The sequence below is a fragment of the Eubalaena glacialis genome, chromosome 2 (genome assembly GCF_028564815.1).
Source record: "Eubalaena glacialis isolate mEubGla1 chromosome 2, mEubGla1.1.hap2.+ XY, whole genome shotgun sequence".
Taxonomy (NCBI): Eukaryota; Metazoa; Chordata; class Mammalia; order Artiodactyla; family Balaenidae; genus Eubalaena; species Eubalaena glacialis.
The window spans coordinates 167,354,874-167,375,128 of NC_083717.1; the positions used below are offsets into that span (position 1 = coordinate 167,354,874).

A 20,255-nucleotide genomic window follows, 5' to 3' on the forward strand; every position below is an offset into this window, starting at 1 on the left:
TGGCCCAGCTGGCTGCACTTCTGCAGCTTCCAACACAGGAGTTAGTCAAGGGATCCCCATCGAATGGGCACAGAAGCTCACCTTTTAATTGCCTCTCACACTCTCCCTTCTCCCTCCTCCTTCCCTCCACTTCAACAATGCCATCCTCTTCATTTGTCTGTTCAGTGAACTCTGAGGTATGGCAGACCCCCTGACTTGTCTATCTGATTTACTGGGAACCCCTAGCTCCTTGCTCAGAGCTAGTAAGGGCTCAATACATATTACTTGAGTGAATGGTTAGAAGAGTAATGAAATCTTTCCATGGAAGTTGGCGACCCTTCATGCTTATTCTAGGAAGATGTTCAGATGTCCACCGGTGTTCTCCAAAAGAAGTCGCCACCACTCTTCTTTCCCTCCAGGAACCCCTACTCCTGACTCCTTTATTCATTCATTCATTCATTGGGCGATATTTATTGAGTAGCTCTTCTGAACTAGGCATTGTATCCTGTGCTGGGGAGACAAGCTTTGAGCTCTCCCACCCCATCTCCCTCTTCAAACCCCCTTCTTTCTCCCTGTTGCCACCACACACCCTGCCCAGGACACTTGCCCCTTCCTCGTTCTGCCTTTTACGGAGTGGTCCCATATTTGGGCTTCTTTGACCCTGCCAAACCTGTATAGGATTGAGGGATTGAGGGAGGGAGGGAGGCAGGCAGCAGGACTCCCTGTCTCTAGCACCTGCCCTCAGCCCATCCTTCCACCCCACCCCAGGGACTGTCCAAGCCGGCTCTGCCCAGAATCCCTAGCCACCCAGCCTCCTGGAATGGCCCTGAACCTTGTTGTCTCATCTCAGCCTCTGGGGGCCCTGCCCATGGGCGTCCTGCAGAGCCCACCCGGTGCCTGGCCCCCAGCGCCCTGGCCCCTCAGTGCTGCCTGCGGCGGGAGCTGCCAGCTTTTTGGAATTCCTAATCGCTCCTGGCCCCGGTGATTGGCTGCTCAGCTCTGACCCCACTTGGGCTGCCGCCTGGTTGGATAAAAGGGGAATCTCCTTGGGGCTCCAGAGCATTAGACATCGGAGGGGGCACCTGGGACCAACTTCGTGAAGCGGGGAGCCCGGCGGGGGGGTGGGGGGAGCAAAAGACCTGCGGCCTCAGCCCCTTTCAAAGAGCCGAGAGATGACGGGGAAAGCCGGGGAAGCGCTGAGCAAGCCCAAAGCCGAGACAGTGGCCAAGAGTACCTCGGGGGGCGCCCCGGGCAGGTGCACCGGGTTTGGCATCCAGGAGATCCTGGGCTTGAACAAGGAGCCCCCCAGCTCCCACCCGCGGGCTGCCCTCGACGGTCTGGCCCCCGGGCACTTGCTGGCTGCGCGCTCCGTGCTCAGTCCCGCAGGAGTGGGCGGCATGGGGCTACTGGGGCCCGGGGGGCTCCCCGGTTTCTATGCACAGCCCACCTTCCTGGAAGTGCTGTCCGACCCGCAGAGCGTCCACTTGCAGCCGCTGGGCAGAGCGTCGGGGCCGCTGGACACCAGCCAGACAGCCAGCTCGGGTAGGTGAGGGCGAGGCTGTGTGGCTGCCTGACTGGGGTGAGAGCCGGGAACCCCACGCCGTCGACTCTCGCTTGCACCGCAAGGCCTCCTCCGGGCGCAAAAGTTCGTGCCAGGCCGAGAGGTCGCAGCGCGGGCCTGGAGCCGGCGCGCCCGGGGCGGGGGCTCGGAGGATGCTCTCGGCTGCGGCCGTGTTTTGGCCTCCGTGTTTCCGGCGGCCGAGCTGTGCTCCGGTCCCCGCGTCGGGCCCGGCTCTGCCGCAGCGCCTGATTGGGGCCCCACTGGAAACAAGGCTTAGGGAGTCGGAGCGCGTGGGGCAGTCGGGGGTCCCCTTCCATTGCTCCACTTCGGCCCCGGCCTCTCGGAGGACCCGCGCTCCTAGAGCCCGATTCCGTTCCGGGCGTTGGCGGCCCGGGAAGCGGGTGCCAGCTTCGGGCCCCGGCCCTGGTGTCCAAAGTTGTCTTTTCCTTCCTCCTTTCCTCCGTTCCAAGCCTCCCGCATTGGTCAGCTGGGTTTTAATTTTCTCCTCACGAGCTTAGACAACTCGGCCACCGCGGCGGCCCAAGGGGTCGCAATCCGAGATGCCACCTAAGCGGCACAATATCTAGGATCCCGGCGCCTCGCGGGCTCGGGACCCCTGGACGACCCTGCCGCGCCCTCGGCGGGCAGTTTTCCCGGCCGCACGTCTCCGCCAGCTTGGCCCTCCGGCTCTGGTTCGCGCTCTGCGATTTCCCCGATTTTTCGCTCTCGTTTAATTAATTTATTTTTATTTGGAGGGGCAACGAAAAGTGGTGCGTCGCCGTCTCTCCAGTCCTGAGGGGGGGGGGCGCATGGTGCGGGCACTGGAAAGGGGGTTGTGCCCGGGAGCCCCCAGCCCTTCCCGGAGTCCAGCTCTCCGCGCCCAGGCTCCGCTCCTGGGGGCCACCTTCTGAACCCCGGCGCCACGGCTGCTAGCGCAGGGCAGGGCGCCGAGCCCGGGGCACCGCCGGGGGGCCCTGCGACCCGCGGAGGCTGTCGCGCTCCCCTGCTGTCCCTGCCCAGGCGTGTCTGGGCCTTTGCTTCTCAGAACGAAACAGAACGGAATGTGTTCACGACCTCCGGATTGCGGCGCCGGCGTGGGTAGAAACAGCCGCGGCTTAGGGATGGGGTAGACCTCGCGGAGGGCTCTCCGGGGAGACGGAGCAGGCCTGGCTGCTCCCGGAGGCCGCCGGGGGTGGGGCCCCCGCGGGTTTCGGGAGCCTGACGCGCCCGGGTGCTGCGGAGCGCGTCCCGCATTCTGCCGCACGTGCCTCCGCCCGCTTTTCAGATTCTGAAGATGTTTCCTCCAGCGACCGAAAAATGTCCAAATCGGCTTTAAACCAGACCAAGAAACGGAAGAAGCGGCGACACAGGTAAGGCCCCTGCAGGGTTTTCTGTCACTTTCCTGCTCACCTATCCCCTGCCGTCGTCCCCTGTTCGGGGGTAGGATCGCTCGGACCCTAATTTCGCCGGCTCTAGATCTGAGGTCCGCTGCTGTGCCAGGACGGGGAGACCGGACGTTGTTTGGGGACATCCGCCCGGGGCCCTGGCGTCCGGCCGTGCCGGGTGAGGATCTTGATCGGCCGCCGGGGAAGCGGCACCGTTTCAGGCTTTCTCCTGCTTCTCCGGGAGAAAGGAAAGCCCCCAACTAGGGCTAAACCCGAGCCAGAGAGGAGCTGACGGCCCCCAGGTGCCAGCCCTGCATCGGCACATTCGGAGAGCCACGCACACCTCCGGGCGGGCAGATCGGCTCTCCCCTCCCGCCGGAGCCGGTTCCTCTGCCCTCTGCCCCGGCCCTTATTCCTCTCCCGCCGTCCCTGTCAGCGCCGCCAACCCCCTATCTTTCTGCGCCCACCGTTCGCAAAATCTCGAGCGTGATATCCGCATGGATGGCAAATTTTCCTTTGGCTTCTGCTCCTCTGTGATCCGTAAGCCTCAGTTTCCTTGTCTGTAAAATGCGGAGGGAGGAGTGCGTGCCCTGAAGGACCCCGCAAGCCCTCGCTGGAGTGGAGTGGGCTGCCTTGGAGGATACAGACTAAAGAGTGAGGGTGTTTTTGTTTTTGTTTTTGTTTTTCTTTAAGTATTTTAAAAATAGACATTACTTGCACAAAGTTAAAATACAGTAGGTGCCGAAAGGTATATCCTGAAAAGTAATTCCCCACCCCAGACCCGCATTCCCTTCCGCAGCTGCACCACCGCTACCAATTCCTTGTGCAAATGTATGAGCAGGTTTTCAACAAATAAAGGAGTGAGAACCAAAAATCGACCTGACTTCCTGCGGGTGCTGCTTGCCCCTGCGCTTACCCCGGCTCTGTGTTCCCAGATCTCTCTCCGCCCCAGTGCGGATGGAGCGCCCGCAGGGTTCCCGATCGCTGGGTGGACGTTTCCCCCTGGGGTGCTCTCCACCCCATCCTCTTCTCCCCAATCTGTTCTCAGCCTCTTTGCACCCTTTCTCTGGGTGCTTTTCTGCGTTCCTCTCTTCCTTCACCCCCGGAAATGACCCCCACGTTCTAAAAAGGTTCTTCCTCACCTCTCAGGCCCCAACAGGTTCTGGCTTGAATGGGGGTGAACTTTGACTTGGTTTCTTGGTGACCTCGGTTTGTTCCCTTCAGGCGGCTGTTTGTTTTTGTTTTGTTTGTTTTGTTTTATTGTAAACGGAAACGTTGCTTTTAGTCCTGATCCTGGGTCACTTTTTACATTCATCCGTCCAGCAAATATTCTTTAAAACACCTCCGATGCATCCATATCATGCTGGTGGCAGGGTGGGGGTAATCCTGTCAGCCTCTGGAGCCTGGACAGGGACCTCCAGCAGGGACAGGGACCCGGAGGGCAGGTTGGAGTCCGGCTGACCGGCTTCTGTGCTGCTGGCCGAATAGGGGTTGGGGAGGGATTCCCACAGCCAGGAGAGCCCCGGACAAAGCACCCCCAGGAGCAGTGTTTCTGCATGGAGGCATCTCCTTGTGCGGCGCTTGGAGCTGACTGACCCACGGCCGAAAGTCCATGCTTAAGTTTTCTAACCTCTATGCTCACCTGATACCCTCTCCACCAGGGAAAATTTGGGTGCTTTGGAGGGTTCCCAGGGAGACAGGACAACAGCCCTAGGTTTCGGGCTATTTCTGGTACACGAAGGGAACAGATTATTGGAGAGAGGAGAATGGCTGGTGCAATTTTTAATTAGTAAAAAATGTGTTTTACTGAGCATCTCTCATTTGGGGAGTTCAGGTAAGAGACCCTGGAATATGGTGATGAGAGGCGAGCATCTCTTGATCACCCAGAAACACAAGGGGCTTAGCAGGGGTTAGAGAGGGGAGTGGGGATGGAGCAACAGCCTTCGGAGTCTCTCAGATTTTGCTCTTCCCTTTTCCTGGAAGGCTCAGCTCTGGTAGACTGGTTACAATGGGAAACTGAAGGGTCTGGGGTTCTGAGTAAAGCCAGGAGCAGGGTTTGGGTCACGCTGTACGGGGCGCAGGGAGACTCCCTGGAGGGCACATCAGCATAAACACGTGGATTAGCTCTGAGGCAGGAATGAGGGGAAGTTTGGGGGATTTGAGGCATTGTTTCATTTTGTTTCTTTCTTAATTCCTTTCTTTTTTGTTTTGTTTTGTTTTTTTTGTCTGTTTTTTTGTTTTGGGTTTTTTGTTTGTTTTTAATGAGAGCTCTCCCAAGCAGAGGCTGGCACTTGAATGGTTCTGAATGACCTGCCATCACCTTTCCTCTTTGGCTTTGGCCACGCCTCAATAGCTGTGTGCCTCAGTTTTCCTAGTTTTGAAAAAGACTTGCATGTTTTGATTGTTTATTTTGACTGTCTGTTCAGGGACCCTTCAGTAAGTGGCAGGAGAGGAATAGAAAGCAGCAGATCTTCAAAATTCTGAAGAATTAACTTTCTGTATACATAAGCATTCTGTTCCCCCCAAGAGGATAGGAGAAACAATTTAGAATCAAACCAGTCATTTTCTATAAAGAGCAGAATGTTTCTTTCTCACACATCCCCCGCATCATCCTCCAAGACGTTAAAGCCAACACCAGCACAAGGAGGATACCGGGCTGACATTTGTACTTTTTCCTTGTGTTGGGTGAGGCGAGGGCAGCAGCGCGGGATTTTAAACCACACCCCCCCCATGCTCGTTCCAGGGTCCAAATCCCAGAGGCTCAAGCAGGGAATGTACCATCGTACAAGTGGAGTCTGTGAAAAAATCTGGACTATATTGCTCCCCAGCTTGTTGATGAGGGTGCAGGATAAAGGTCACCTAGAACCTGGTGAAATTCAGGTCTGAAAAAAGAATTTGTGTCTGTAAGTGGGTGTGTAGTGTATTTGTTCAAGAAAGGGGGATATGAACCCCCTAATATTGGAGGTAAAAAATCGTATGTACTGGAGCATATCCATTTGCTAGGGTGAGAGGATGTGGCTTTTACTGGATTCTTAAAGCAGTTTATGACTCAAAATAGGTCAATGTGAACCGCTCTGTGGGCGCTGGGGGAGTGTGTGGGAAGGCGCTCTCGGGATGACCTGAATGAAACTCCCTTGAATGGGGCTCCCGCTGGGTGAGTGGCTGAGCCTGTGTGTGGGATGGCGGGGAGGTGGCCCTTGCCTTCTGAGCCCAGGAAGGGACAGAGCACCCCCTTTCCCATCTCCCTGCCCCCAAGATTCCGCGGGTGGCTCTAAGGAGCCTTTAGGTCTGGGCAGGTGAGGAGGGCGGGCGTGCTGAGGTAGGGTGAGGGGCTGGTAGAATCAGTTAGTTCTCTGCTGTACAGACGCTGGGGCTGGGGCGGCTGCTGCATTTGACCTTCTGGTGAATCTTTGAACTCTGAGTACAATTTAAAAGATCAACTCTCCTGTCTGTGAGAGGAGCCCAGGAAGCTGGTCCCAATGAGGCTGAGGCACTTATTTACCTGGTGAGCCCTCCACGCTGTGCCTGGAAGAAGAGGGGCTTTCTGCAGTTTTCTAAAATTTGTGTCTTAACACCCTTTCCCCCCAAGCACTTCCAGGAAGATTCCCAGTATAAAATGTCACTGAGGGCTGAAATAATACTCCTCACCACCAGAAGGGTAGTGTGGGCCCTCAGACTTGAATGAAGAAGAGTTCAGAGGATGGGGGTGGGGGGGCGGGCGGGGAGCGAGGTTGCATCCGATTGTGCTGGCCAAGCCTGGGTTTGGGGTCTGTCCAGGAGCCATGGGGGAGGGCCATTCTGTCCACTCTGGGACAGCTTTTTCCATTTTGGGGGTCCTGACTGACTTTTTTTGCTCCCCTCAGGACAATCTTTACCTCCTACCAGCTAGAGGAGCTGGAGAAGGCATTCAATGAGGCCCACTACCCAGACGTCTATGCCCGGGAGATGTTGGCCATGAAAACGGAGCTCCCCGAAGACAGGATACAGGTAACAGCTCTGAGACCCTCTCTCACACTTTCCTTACCCTCAGGGACATCGACTGCCCCAGGCTCCCAGACACCCATCTCCCACCCCGCAGCAGAGTGTGTGCTTGCCTGTAATCATGTCCTCATGCACAACAGTTCATTTAAGCAGGCAGGTGTTTGCTGAATACCTACCACGTGAGATGGGCACTGCTGGGGGAACAAGAGACTTAGCAGAGGAGGCGAGGCCTGTTGCTGCACTGTGGGCTTCCTGAGGAGTATGTGAGACAAACCATGAGCCTGGAGGTGGCCCCAGGCCTCTCTGGGTGCCTGGGGGTGGGGTAGCGTCTGTCTTCCTTCCTTCCACCGCCTTCCCCATGAGGAAGAGGTAGCCTCCTCCCTTCCTATCTACTCCCCACCACCTCCATCTACCTGAGCCTCCTTCCTCCTCACAACCCAACAGCTGGCCTTGCCCAGGGCTCCGGCTCCTTGACTTCTCCCAGATCTGGCCCACGATGTGCTCGTTAAGCCCCTCCCCCTCGCTGGAGAGTTTTGTGGCGGAACCAGCCCTGACCTGGACTGGGCTGTCCTCAGCTCTGCTGGGCGCCCAGCCTCCTTTCATCAGTGGCAGGATCCTCCCAAGTCCAGGACGCCCCTAGCTGGGCAGGAGTGGGCTGCTTAATCATTTCTTCGGGAGGAGATGAAGTCTGATGATTCTCCAGACAGGGCCTCCAAGAGCAGGAAGAAGTGATGCGGTGGAGGAACACTTCCAGAAGCTTTGGGGTTGCCTTAGTTGGATCAAGACATTTAATCAAAGCTGCTCCTATCGGGACACCTGAGTGGCCCGGAGTAGTTGACTGCCCAGGCTGGAAAAGCGCGGAGAGGGTCCCGACTTCCTGAAACCCCTTCTGCTCCGAATCTCCTCCTCCTTTGTGTCTCCACGTGTGATGTGAGTTGGGGGGGGGGTAGGGGACAAGTCCAGAGGAACCAAGTAAGGTGTGTAGGTTCCTTGCGCTCCCTCACTGGAGAACCAGAGAATGGGAAACGAGGTGTGAGCTGCTTTTCCAGAAGAGCCTGCCTCTCCGCTAGAAGTCTATGGGGAATTTCAGCCAATGGCTTTAGAGAGTGACACTAACAATAAGCTCAATTATTCATAAGCAGATTATCTGTTTGGCGCATTATCCGTGGTGGCCTGGATCCATCATCCCCCACCCCCCACCCCGGCAACTGAGTTCCAGTGGGAAAAGGCTGGGTGTTGCTTCTGGATCTTGTGTGTGTGTGTTTGTGTGTGTGTGTGTGTGTGTGTGTGTGGTCATGACGAGCAGCGGGGGTGGGGTGAGGCTGCCTGATTTCCCCGCTGGTTGGTCCCACATTTGCGCTACTGACCAGCAGGAAAGAACAGCTTGTCTCTTGCGGTGGCTTGTCCTGAAATCCCTTTGGCTGTGGTGGTGGTGGTGGGTGGGAGTGTCTGAAAGATCTGGGGAAGCTCGCCCTCGGCTGTCACTGCATTGCTGTAAATGCCCAGCCGTCAGACTGTAGGCTTTTAAAAATTGCCGGGGGCATTGTCTACAGGGTGGTGTCTGAAGCCACCAGAACCAGCATGGAGGAGCCAAGAGTGTGGAGTACATTGATTCCCTGGATTGTGAGGACTGGCTGTGGAATTTGTGGTCATGGGAGAACCAAGGCAAGGATCTCTCCAACTCTTCCAGCACCGCCTGGTTCTTTGGCTAAATGATGCCCCCAGAAGGTGTTTGTGAGTTGTCAAATAGCCGTGCCCCCAAGTGTTTTACCAAGTGGCCTGGGAAAGGTCTTAACATCTATCGGTGGCAGTCACAGCTCTATCCCACAGAGCAGTTCCCATGTGCCCAGTGTTCTAACCATGGGACATGCACAGGAGAGGCAGGGTGGTGCAGTGGTTAGGGACACCAACTCCGGAGCCAGACTGTCCTGGCCTCACCAGTTGCCAGCTGAGTGACTGTGGACAAGTTACTTCACCAGCCCGAGCTTCCCATTGCTCAACTGTAAAATGGGGACGACAGTGGCAGCTGCAGGTGTGATGAGCCATATGTGTGGTGTGTTCCAATGGGTCCGGCATGGGCCCAGCTCACTTGGTTTGAGCTCTGATCTCATTAAATCCTGGCGACAGCCTGTGGGGGAGAGAACATTAGCCTCCTTTTATAACTGAGGAAAGTGAGGCCCAGCAACTGCCCAAGGCCAAGCAACTAGTAAGTGGGGGGACACAGGGACCCACCTAAGGTCCCTTTAGGCTGCACCTAAAGCCCACTCATTCACCACCTGCCTCTTGGGTTTGAAGCCTTTGCTTTGACTTGAAGCTGGAGGAACAGAGATGATTTGATGTCAGGTGGGAGGCCTGTATCAAATCTTTTTTAAAAAAAACCCCGATATTTATTGAGTACCAGGTACTGTTCTAAAAACCCCCAAAACTCACTCATAAAAAAATTATTTTTTGAATGGGCAAATTCAGGTACATGAGTTCAAAAGGGTGAAACATGAGTCACCTTTGCCACTGTCCACCAGCAGTCCCTCCAGGGGCTACCAGTTTCCTTTGGTTCCTTCCAGAGATAGTTTATGTATATTCTTTAAAAAAAAAATTTTTTTTTATTGGAGTATAATTGCTTTACAATGTTGTGTTAGTTTCTGTATTCTAGTCCCAAAGAATCCTCAGAATGCCCGATGAACTAGGTACTATTACTATTCCCACTTTACAGGTGGGGAACCTGAGGCCCAGAGTTCAGACCTGAGTCCCTTTAGACTCTAGAACACTTACTTCACTACACTGCCACCCTTCCTCCTCATTTCCTCTCAGCATGTTTGTTCAGTGGAACCAGTGCATCTAAGGATGGACCCTGCCACTCAGAGCCAGTCCCCTCCCCTCCCCCAGCTTTCAGGTCTCTGTCTATGTGTTGAGTCTTAAGGGGAAGGGCAGTCATTAGAGGCTCCAAGTCTGAAGTTAGACATTTTCAGGTGGAATGGAAAGGTTATTGGACTGGATATCCAGTCAGGGACCCAGATCTTAGTTCTGGCTCTGACACCCACCAGGCATGGCAGAGGCCAAGCCATCTGTAAAGGGAAGAGGGGGAATCCCTCCCAGAGAGCAGCCTCCTCAGAATCGCCTCTCTCGCTGGGCCCCTGGGCTGCCACTGGTGTAATGGAGGAGTGGGACAGCCCCAGGTGGACAGCTGGGACACACACTTTTGCTGGGCCAACCCAAGTAAGCCCCTGGATGTGTCTGAGACCTACTGTCCAATGTCTAATGAGAACACAGTGTAGATGTGAAAAGTCAGACACACCTACTTCTAATCTTTGTTTCACTGCCAGCAAATCAAACGCTGAGCCTCAGATTACTCATTTGTGAACTAATAATAACAAAAATTATCTAAAATAATTTAACAAAAGTATTGTTATTGGCATTATTAGTACATAGCATTGTCCCAGATATTAAGTGCTTTCCACGCCCTTTTTCATTACATCCTCACAAAAGCTAGATGACTTAGATGCTATTCTTATCCCCATTTTCTGGATGAGGAAACCGAAGGGCTGAGAGGTGAAGTAAGTGCTGGACTGGGATTCAAACCCGGTACTCAAGTACTATCTCGGGAGAGCAAATGAGGGAAAGGGGAGCACCCATCTACAGAAACTGGAATAATTAATGCAAATTGCAGTGATGAGGAACCAGCCCCCTCAGTAGTGGCGATTCCCTCTGCCTTTGTGCTTTGAGGGCAAGCACTTCCTCCCTCTACATCTCTCTGGGTTGGAGTGTGAAGGGATAAGGTGCATTGCTGGGGGAAGAAGGGATTTCCAGTCTTCATATCAGACTCAGACACGAAGTCCTTTTTGTGTCTCTGAGAAATGCTAGGATATGGCATTCTGGAAGCCCCTGCTGGACGTCAGCCCTGGGGAAGAGGAAATGGATTTCCAGATTGACTTTATTTCCTCTGTGTGGTCACTCATTCTCAGAGTTGTAAGATAGGAGAATATTAAGATATTCACTTATGTGTTTACTGTATTTTTTTCTGACAAGAGTTGTATTTATTTAAAATGCCTCCATTGCAGAGATATGGATGCGCAAAGTGAACAGAGACATGTCACCTCCACTCTTAGCAGCCTGGTGTGTTTGGAAGGATGAGATTTGGACTCTCTGACTAGCACTGTTCCATTCTGCCTCTTTTAAAGTGGTCCCCTCCCAAGGGTAGGGAACAAAGTTTTAGGGGATTATATTCCAGAAGTTAGAAGCTAGCTGCCTGGATGGGAAAGGGTTTCCGTGTGTCTCAGCCTGGGATGTTTATTAGATCACAGGGCAGCTTTTTAAAATTACCCGTGCCAGCCCCCCCACACCTAGCAATGCTAGGTTTGGTTTGATGTGGAGCCTGGACGTTTTTAAAGATCTCCAGGTGATTGTGTGTAGCCAGTGTAAAAATGCTGGGTCAGAGGCTCAGGAAAAGAGTTTCTGTGTTTTCAGTGGGTTAATATGAGTGGAAGAAAGTGGAGTATTGGGTAACCAGGTGGGATGACCTGTCCAGAGGTTCAGGGAAGGATGCTGCATGGGGCTGCCAGGAAACATGGGCAGAGCTGCCCCCTAGTGGACATCAGAGGCTACAGCAAGGCCAGGTTTCTCTGGGCCTGAAGCTGGGACTGGAAAGGGTGTGCTGAAATATGCTGTCAGAAGTGCTGAGTGGATGTGGAGTGTGAGGTCGTTAAATCACGCCAGCAATGAGCCCAGATTAATCAGCTTCCAGTCAGAGGAGAGGAGAGAAGCTAAGTGAATATGATGGAAAGTGCCACATGGCCAAAAAAGCCGGGCCCAATGGCCTGGGGCAAGATTGGAGGGCAGGGCCTGGGGTAGCCAAGGGGCCAGAAGGTGCAGAGCATCTATCATGCAAGATGTCTCCTTTAGTGGGGCGATCCTGGAGGGACTGCAGAGGGAAGGAGGCCTGGGCACATAGTCCTGTGGGGATACAAGGCTGGGAACTTGTGAATACAAGAGAAGCCCTGGTTACCCACAAAGGGAGAGAGACAGCTGACAATGTTGCCTGCCGGCTCGATGGGTGCCCTGCGGCAGAAGAGCATCCATTTGGCAAGAAGCCCTTTCCTGGGTCCAGTCCATCCTTGGAGGCATGAGCTCTTGGGACCCTCTCTGCCAGGTGTGGAGGCACCTGTCAGACCAGCTGTCGACAGCCAGAGGCCTCCTATCTGGGCTCTCTGAGTGCTGCTGGGCACCACCTGTGAAGGGAAGTGTACCAGGAAACCCAGGCTCTTTCCTGAGCTAGAAGATCTTCCCCCTCTCCTTTCCCTGGGACTACCAAGTTGGTGACCCTTGATGTCCCTTGTAGGCCGCTTCTCAGGCACTTGGAGGCCCTGAAGTGGAAGGCAGGGCTCTGGTCCTTGCTGGGGCCTGCACGCAGACTCTCCTGAAGAGTTCCAGACCCGACTTCCTTGAGAGTGGAGCAGTGTCTTCCAGAAAGTGCGCAGTCAGGAAAGTGAGAGAGAGATTGAAGGAGTATTGTGGGCTTGCCAGAACCAAGAGACCAAGCAGGAAAGGGGGCCTAAATGCTGAAAAGACATGTCAAAGGTGGGAGATGGGAGGACCCGGCTTTATGGGGAAAGTGTCACCGAGCATTTGCTTGAAAGCAAATCCTCATCTCGTAGCACATTTGTCCCCAGAATTCGCCCAGCATCAGGCCAACGTTTTTCAGTTCTTACAACATGCCAGGCATTTCCCATGCACTATTCTGTTGAATTTTTACAACAAACCTGCAAGGAAGTGGTATCATAGGGCAGATGAAGAATCGGAAGCTCAGAAAGGTTAAGAAATGCACCCAAAGTCACAAAGGCAGTTGGAGATAGAGCAGGGATCTCCAACCTAAGTCTTCTAGCTCCTGATCATAGCCAACTGCATGGATGGTCTCTTGCATTTGAGCCTCAAGGGTCTGGGAAACATTAGAAATGCGGGAGAGTTGCAGGGGCATCTGTTTGGCCCCTAGAGGGGAAACTCGAGGCTATCTGTATTAAAATCTTACAGCCTGAAGGTTAGCTCTGTCCCCACATCACACCTCCTGGAGTTGTTACTGTTGTTATTGTTATTATTTGTCAGTCCAGCCTTGCTGCAGAGCACGTGGAGGGGGCCAGAAGGGCAGGTAATGCCATTGATTAACCTGACCCCTGCACGACTCCCACTGACTTTCTGTGCCTCCACTGAAATAATAAGTAGCTTTTATTGAGCACCTTCTGTGTGACAAACACTGATTTTAGGCACTTTCACTTATTTCATTAATTCCTGAAACAACCCAGAAAAGTAGGTATTCTTTTTTTTTTTTTTTGGTATTCTTATTTTATGCTTGAAGGGACTGAGAGTGAGAGAGAGCAAGTAACTTGCCCAGGATCACACAGCAATTTTTGTCACAGTTGGGAATTCCAGTTCAGGACTGGCTGCTTTCAGTGCTTCTTGCAAATGTTTAAGTTCTGCACACATGCTGGTTGCTTCCAGGAAGGGAAGAGAAAGGCAAATATGAAGAGTGGTTAGGGTTAATTCTAATTCCTTGTCCTCTTCCCTCCAAGGCACCAGTGCCACAGCTTCCCTGCCAGCTGTCCTACAAAGAAATTGTTTTGGCTGTCCAGGTTTCCTCCATAAACTGGAGCAGCATCTGTTCTTCAAAGAGCCAGGCATTCCAGGAGCCCATAACCAAGGGTCTGGATGACTCCTGGTTTGAGCGACCAGCTGGCACCAACTCCCCTTGGAGCATCTGTGGGCAAAGTCTGATCTGCAGACCAGTTATTCATTTGTCCAAATTAGGAGACTGAGGAAAACGGTTCTGTTTACAGGCCCCAGAGCTGATCTGAATCCCAAGTCTGCACCCCCTTCTTCAGTGTTCCAAGAAAGATGCTGTTTCCATCTGAGAGCCCTGCCCCCCTCTCAAGCTCATGGAATCCTGGGGAACCCAGGGCAATGCACCTTTCCAGGCATCCACACTTGGGGGGGCGGGGGGAGTGGGAGTGGGTAGTGAGCCTCTCTGCTTTTGTTTACTCCACAATCCCTTCTCCAGAATACCTGATTCTATTTATTTTTATTTATTTATTTTTTTGCTGTGCCATGCGGTATGTGGGATCTTAGTTCCCCTATCAGGGCTCGAACCCTCGCCCCTTGCATTGGGAGCTTGGAGTCTTAACCACTGGACCGCCAGGGAAGTCCCCAGAATACCTGACTCTAAACCGTACTGAAAACAGACACTTCTTTCATCAGTTTGTCAACAGAACTCATTCTTGGCAAAAACCGGATCTGACCTCATGCTGTTTATTTGTCCCTTATGAATATGTGTATGTTTTGCTGCAGAAATCAAAGCTGGTTTGACTATGGGGTACTGCTGCTGCTGCAGGATGTTACACAACATGTAGTATATGCATCACATATTTTTTCTAAAATCCAAGACATTCTGGAGTCTGGTCCCAATGGGTTCCAGTTAAGGGCTTGTGGCCTTGTTGTTTTGTAATGCACCATATTCAAGCAGGAAGGTCATCTGCCCAGGAGGTAGATGGCTTACTTAGATTCATAAAGATAGCCTTCCCAACCCTCTGTGGTCAGATTTGGAATTCCACCTTGGAATTCCAGCGCCAAGGGGTTCATTCTTTGCTGTCTTCTCTGTGAGGTGGATGAAACCAGAAGTCACTTACACCTTTCTGTGGCTTAGTCCTTTTAGATTTTTCCTCTGTGCAAAAAAGCTTGAGACGAGTACTTGTAGAGGACGACTAAGTGCTAATGGGAAGGAAAATAGAACAGGACAGAGGTCTCAGGCAAACTTCAGGCTTTGGGTAGGGCAGAGGGCCTGCGGGACAGGCAGGGCCGCAGGGGAGAGATCTAAACACATCGCAGAGCCAGGCCAGGCCGATGGCCGAGTTAGCCCGAACTCGCATGGCGCACCGCTTTCCGCTCTTTAGTGCACGGAGCGCAGCAGCCATCTAGTAGCCTTCAAATTACATAAACCCGTTCCTTGGCCCAGGTTCACTGAGTGCGGTCTGGGTCCAGACCAGAGGGAGGGCTTGCATTAGCTCCGCAGCTCTCCAGCAGGGACGGCAGGTGCCAAACCCGGTGGTGGCAACGGTGCGGCTCACCGGAGGCGGCGCCGCCCAGGGAGGGACGAGCGATCATTTTCTGACAGTGCGGGCGCGGGTCAGTGTGAGGATGGAGAGGCCCGGGGTGTCTGAGGCCGCATCTCTCCCATTTTTAGAGGTTCCTAGTTATTTACAAATGAAGAAATGCCAAAACAGGTTACACACATTTGGGTCAAAGGTGTGCGAGGACCGTGCGGTCTGGAAGCAGCCCCACAGAACGTCTGTGACCGCGGGGCTCTGGGAGCCTTGGGGTGCGGCCGGGGCGCCCCCTGCTGGATGTGGCCGGCCGCGCTCCACCGCAGACTCCGGGCTGTCGGGAGCTGCCAGGGAGCTCACTCCGCCACCTGGCGGCGGCGGCGGGAACCGCAGGGGCGCGCGGACTCCGAGCCCCCGCCGAGGCCTCCCCGAGCGAGACCGAGGCAGCAAAGGGTTAAACTGTCAGCGGCGCGATGTTAAACAGGTGTCAAAGGCTCCCCATATATCTGCAGATTGAAATCAAATTCTTTGCCGTATAAAAAGATAAATTACCCAGGCGCTGCCGCGCGTCCCACTCATCACGCCAGCGCCAGACGGCAAGCAATTTTTTTTTTTTTTAATGTGCTAACGACCTAATCAAGCAATCAAGTCGGAGAAGATTGCAGAGTGACCGGGGCAGCCATCTGCCGGCGAGCCCCGCATTCATTTCCCGCGCCCCCGCGTGGGGAGGGGGACGGGGAGGGAGCTGCCGTGGGGGAAGAGGGGAAAAAATCCTAAACAAATTAACACCCAATTTTCCCCGTCTAATTAGTTAAATGAGAAGTGTTTGGGGTCCCCCGGGGAGGGGGAGCGGCTCGCGGCGCGGCTCGCTCTGCCTCCCCAGCATTAATTAGTGCAGGTCAATGCTGCGGCTCCCGAGAGAGCAGCCGCTTTAATTTCCCGTGATATTTCAGTGCTTGAGGCCCATCGATTCAAACAGAAATTAACTTATTTTTCAATCAGCCCAGGGCTGCCCCTGGGGGTGACTTCTTTTGCCGCCTCCTGAATAGAGCTGGAGCAATTTTTCATCAAAAGCTGAAACCTCCGCCGCCGGGGGCGGAGGAGGGGGCCCGGAGGGAAGGGCGGGGACCTGGCCGAGGTGAGGGAATGGAAATCACCCAGGAAACTAATAGATTTCCCCCGAACCCGCCTCTGCCCTCCCCCCATACCCCACTTCCCGGGGCGCTTGGATGGCTCGCCGCCCCCGGGGTCAGGGCCTGGAGGGGATGTGAGGGGACCAGAGGGGGCTGGCGGGCCTGGGGTCCTTCCAGAGACCCCCGGTCTGCCGCGGGCCTCTCACCTGCTTGAGGGACAGTGCAGCTGTCCCTGGCTCTGGCTCCTGTCAGCTGGCGGAAGCCTCAGGAAAAATGCTTGGGGGGACCAAGAAATTCCTCCCTCCTCCATGCATGAAAGGGACCCTGGGATCTCCTCCAAAAACCAGGCTGGAGTGTTGCTGATACCCCCAGCCCACCCCATGCTCTTTCAGACCCCGCACCAGTCAGCTTTGGGGCCAGAGAAGCATCCCCTAGAGTGTCTCCTCCCACCGCACTCTCCTAGGTCCCTACCTTCACGTGCTCCTCACACCAGAAGAATTTTGTCTTCCTTCCCTGACTGAAGGATGGCTGCCCAGCTCCCCCAAATGTCATTCAGAGTTAGGTCCAAAATTGTGCACAGTGGGTGAATGGAGGACACCATGGCGGGGCAGGAATTGGCCAGGACAGGGCAGAGAAGGGAGGCTGACTCAGGCCTCTTGGGAGTGTCCCCTGCCGTGCTTTGCAGCCATTCCCAGGCTTCCTGACACCTGGATGAAAAGCCCTGGGCTGCCTGAGTCCACACTGACCTCGCCTGCCGGGACTGCTCTGGCCTCTGCGGTTCTGGTGGAGAAAGAGCCCTGAACCAAAGGCACTGGAAAGGACTTTGTCCTCTGCGAGTCAGAAAAGGGATTCTGTTTGTATGCTGGAGGTGTGAACACTTGCAAGAGAGCTATGAGGGTCGGGCTTCTCGGCTGCAAACTGAGGACAACATGGGGAACTGCCCATCTGCTAGACCCTGTCCAGGAGGTGTCCGTACTCCATCACCTTAAACTGCTTTGATTTAAAAAAAAAAAAAAAAATTTTGCCCATCATATTCTCACAGGACTTGTATCTCATTCTGGACACCCTGAGCCTGGAGGAACCCCAGGGGTACTTCGGGGTAGGTGAGCTTAAATAAGGATGCCCTGCTGGAGAAAGCGAAGTCACAGGGGAATGGGGCCGTTGGCAGTCAAAGAGTCGGGTCCGTTAACTCCAAGCAGACACAGCGGGGTAGTGGCCTGGCCTCTGCCTGGTGGAGGACGCCCCTGACCTGTTCGTCTGCACTTACAGGTCTGGTTCCAGAACCGAAGAGCCAAGTGGAGGAAGCGGGAGAAGTGCTGGGGCCGGAGCAGCGTCATGGCGGAGTACGGGCTCTACGGGGCCATGGTGCGCCACTCCATCCCCCTGCCGGAGTCCATCCTCAAGTCCGCCAAGGATGGCATCATGGACTCCTGCGCCCCGTGGCTGCTGGGTAAGAGCCTGCACTCTCCCTGGGGCCCTGCCCCCGTGGTGAGGGGAGCGGGCTCCCTGGAGGAGGGGACAGAGCCCTGGAGCAGGGACGCCTGGCCACAACAGCCTGGCAGGAGAGAGGCCCTCCAAAGCCAGTCTCCCGGTCTCCCTTGCGGGGCTCAGAGGGCAGGCTGCGCCCAGGGCTTGGTGTCTGTCCCTCGCACCCACCTACTGGGTGCCTAGGACTCTCATCCTGGACGGATCCCCCCTGTGGGTTCTTTTGTCCTGTGAGCAGGGGGTGGCTATTGCCCCAGGGTGTGTATCCTCCTCTTCCGTTGGCTGGAGCTGGGGTTGTGGTGAATGAAACAGCCCCTCTTGGGGGTTGAGGGGACCTCTAGGTCCCTTTGGCCACCATTCTGGCTTTGCCCAAAGGACTTCTTCCCCCTAAGTCTCCACCTGCCATCCTCCCCCATCTGCCATCTGACAGCAGCGCCAGCTTATCTTGGAGTTCTGAGATCTGGAATCCCAAAAGGGAGGGCTCGGGGAGCAAGTGCTGTGCTCGGGAAGGGACAGACAGGACTCCCGGGGGCCAGGTGCCCAGGGACTTGGCTGGGAGAAGCCCTCTGCAGGCCTGGTGCCCTGCTGCTGGCCCGCAGCCTCATCTCCGGCCCCCCTCCCGCTGCCCCGGCCCCGACCCCTGGGACTCGCGTGACTGCGGTGTATGAAGTAAGGCTTTCTGCTCGTCCTTAATTCTGGCCTCTCTCTATCTTTGCCGTTTTCAGTTCAAGATGGCTTTCCCAGGCGCTTTTCTAAACCCGAATACCAACAATTCTTTTTAGGGATGCACAAAAAGTCGCTGGAGGCGGCAGCCGAGTCGGGGAGGAAGCCCGAGGCGGAGCGTCAGGCCCTGCCCAAGCTCGACAAGATGGAGCCGGAGGAGCGGGGTCCCGACCCCCCGGCCGCCATGTCCCAGGAGGAACTGAGGGAGAACAGCATCGCCGCGCTCCGAGCCAGAGCGCAGGAGCACAGCACCAAAGTGCTGGGGACTGTGTCTGGGCCCGACAGCCTGGCCCGGAACGGTGAGGAGCCGGCGCCGGAGGAGGCCACGGACGAAGACAGGCCAGCGGAGAAGCTGAGTCCGCCGCAGCTCGAGGACATGGCTTAGGTCAAGGGCGCGCAGACCCCGGAGCCCCAGGACTCTGCTCTGCTCGGGGCCTGTGGTGCTGGGAGGTGTTCTCAGAGGCGGGGCCCAGGCCTGGTTTCTGCCACCCTCCCCCACCCCACAGGCCCTCTGTGACCCCCAGGGGACTTCAGGCACAACTCAGTCCCGGCTGAGGCTTTGGGCCACGCTGAGACATCCCTACCTAGTCCTGACTTGTCCAGCACCCTCCTCCTCCTCCTGGCAGACCTGCCTCAGAAGCCTTCTTGCCGCCCCAGACCACCCCCTCAAGCTGCTTTCAACTCAGTCCTTTGGCGGCTCTCCGTGTCCGAATCCACCCCTTACTCTCTGTTCTCTTGCTCAAAAGCGCCCTCCTTCCCAGCGCCACACCCCCTGTGGATTGTGCTCTGCCCAGACCCAAAGACCGCTGCTGCAAACACACTGCCCGCCACAACGGCGACAGGGGTGGAGGACCTGCACTCCAGTGCCGGCGTCCTGAGCGCCCCAGCCCCCAGCGAAACTCTGCTCCCCTGCCTGCTCCTTCCTCAGTGTGGATGACGTACTGTCCTGAAGGCCCAGGCACAACCCCTGCCGGCCCCCGGCTCTGGGGCCCAGATTCCAGATCCAACTTGGAAAGTCTCAGCCTGGGCCCCTCGGCCAGCCTCCAAGTCCTGCCCTCCACAGTCAGCCTCAGGAACCCACCCTCCACACCCAGCCGGTCCCACCGTTCCTCCCCACACAGGTGCCAGCGCCGCAGGGGGCAGTGTACCGTACCTGCAGTGAGGCCAGGGTCTGCCCTGCAGCCAGGGGCACCTCTCACAGATGCTGTGACTCACTGCACCTTTGGGAAGCCAAATCCTCCACCCAGGGCCCTTGGGTGTGTGTTTCTGGAGCATCCTGACCGCACCCCCCCCACCCACCCCAATATGCTGCCTGTGACCCTGACTTGCTGTGCAAGGCATCCTTCCCCTAGAGATTCTTGCAAATTACTGGTTCGCATGTGCCCTGCCTTGGAGCAACCCAATCCAGCTGTAAAATGAACACATAGGAAACCACAGACCTTGACTCAGCTTGATCCAGGCCATACCTGGAGTGGGCCTGGGGCTATAAATAGCCGTCACAGTTGATCACAAGAAGATTATGAGAAAAGGCTAGAAGGAGAGCAAGGGAGGAGCCAGTGTTAGACCCAAACTAAGCTACAGGCACACATACCTTCCCGCTGGGCGTGAGCCGTGGTGCATGTTCTCTAGAGTCAGACAGTGATGGGGTAGGAATAGGGGACGGGGCTTCTTCCTGTCTGCTGATGGGAGGACCTGTCCATACTGATGGCCTCTCTGCAGCTGCCCCTTCCACCCCCAGGCCAGGCACATGTCCCCCTCACCCCCATGGCATTTTCCTCTACTGTCCCACCCACCCTTGCAGGGGATCCCTTGCAAGAGAAAGGCCTGAGACAGTGAGTTGGGATTTTAATTCCATATCAAAAGTTGATTTCTTCTTCATTCTGTTCATGGACCTTCCCCCCAGTTCTTCCTGTCTTTGTCTCCCGTT

At 55.3% G+C, this 20,255-nt stretch overlaps 1 protein-coding gene across 1 annotated transcript; it reads left to right on the forward strand.

Annotated features, from left to right (window-relative positions):
* The first annotated feature begins 1,151 nt into the window (after positions 1-1,151).
* VSX2 (visual system homeobox 2) lies at positions 1,152-18,713 on the forward strand. The gene is made up of 5 exons (XM_061182723.1): positions 1,152-1,521; positions 2,826-2,910; positions 6,789-6,912; positions 17,390-17,570; positions 18,388-18,713. The coding sequence occupies exons 1-5, from the start codon at positions 1,152-1,154 to the stop codon at positions 18,711-18,713; spliced, it is 1,086 nt and encodes a 361-aa protein (XP_061038706.1).
* The last annotated feature ends 1,542 nt before the right edge of the window (positions 18,714-20,255 follow it).

Bases quoted from the DNA above. Each gene is read 5' to 3' on its own strand.
- VSX2 (XM_061182723.1), top strand. From the start codon at position 1,152: ATGACGGGGAAAGCCGGGGAAGCGCTGAGCAAGCCCAAAGCCGAGACA. The intron at 1,522-2,825 runs GTAGGTGAGGGC...CCCGCTTTTCAG, and splicing joins CAGCCAGACAGCCAGCTCGG to ATTCTGAAGATGTTTCCTCC. The intron at 2,911-6,788 runs GTAAGGCCCCTG...TGCTCCCCTCAG, and splicing joins CGGAAGAAGCGGCGACACAG to GACAATCTTTACCTCCTACC.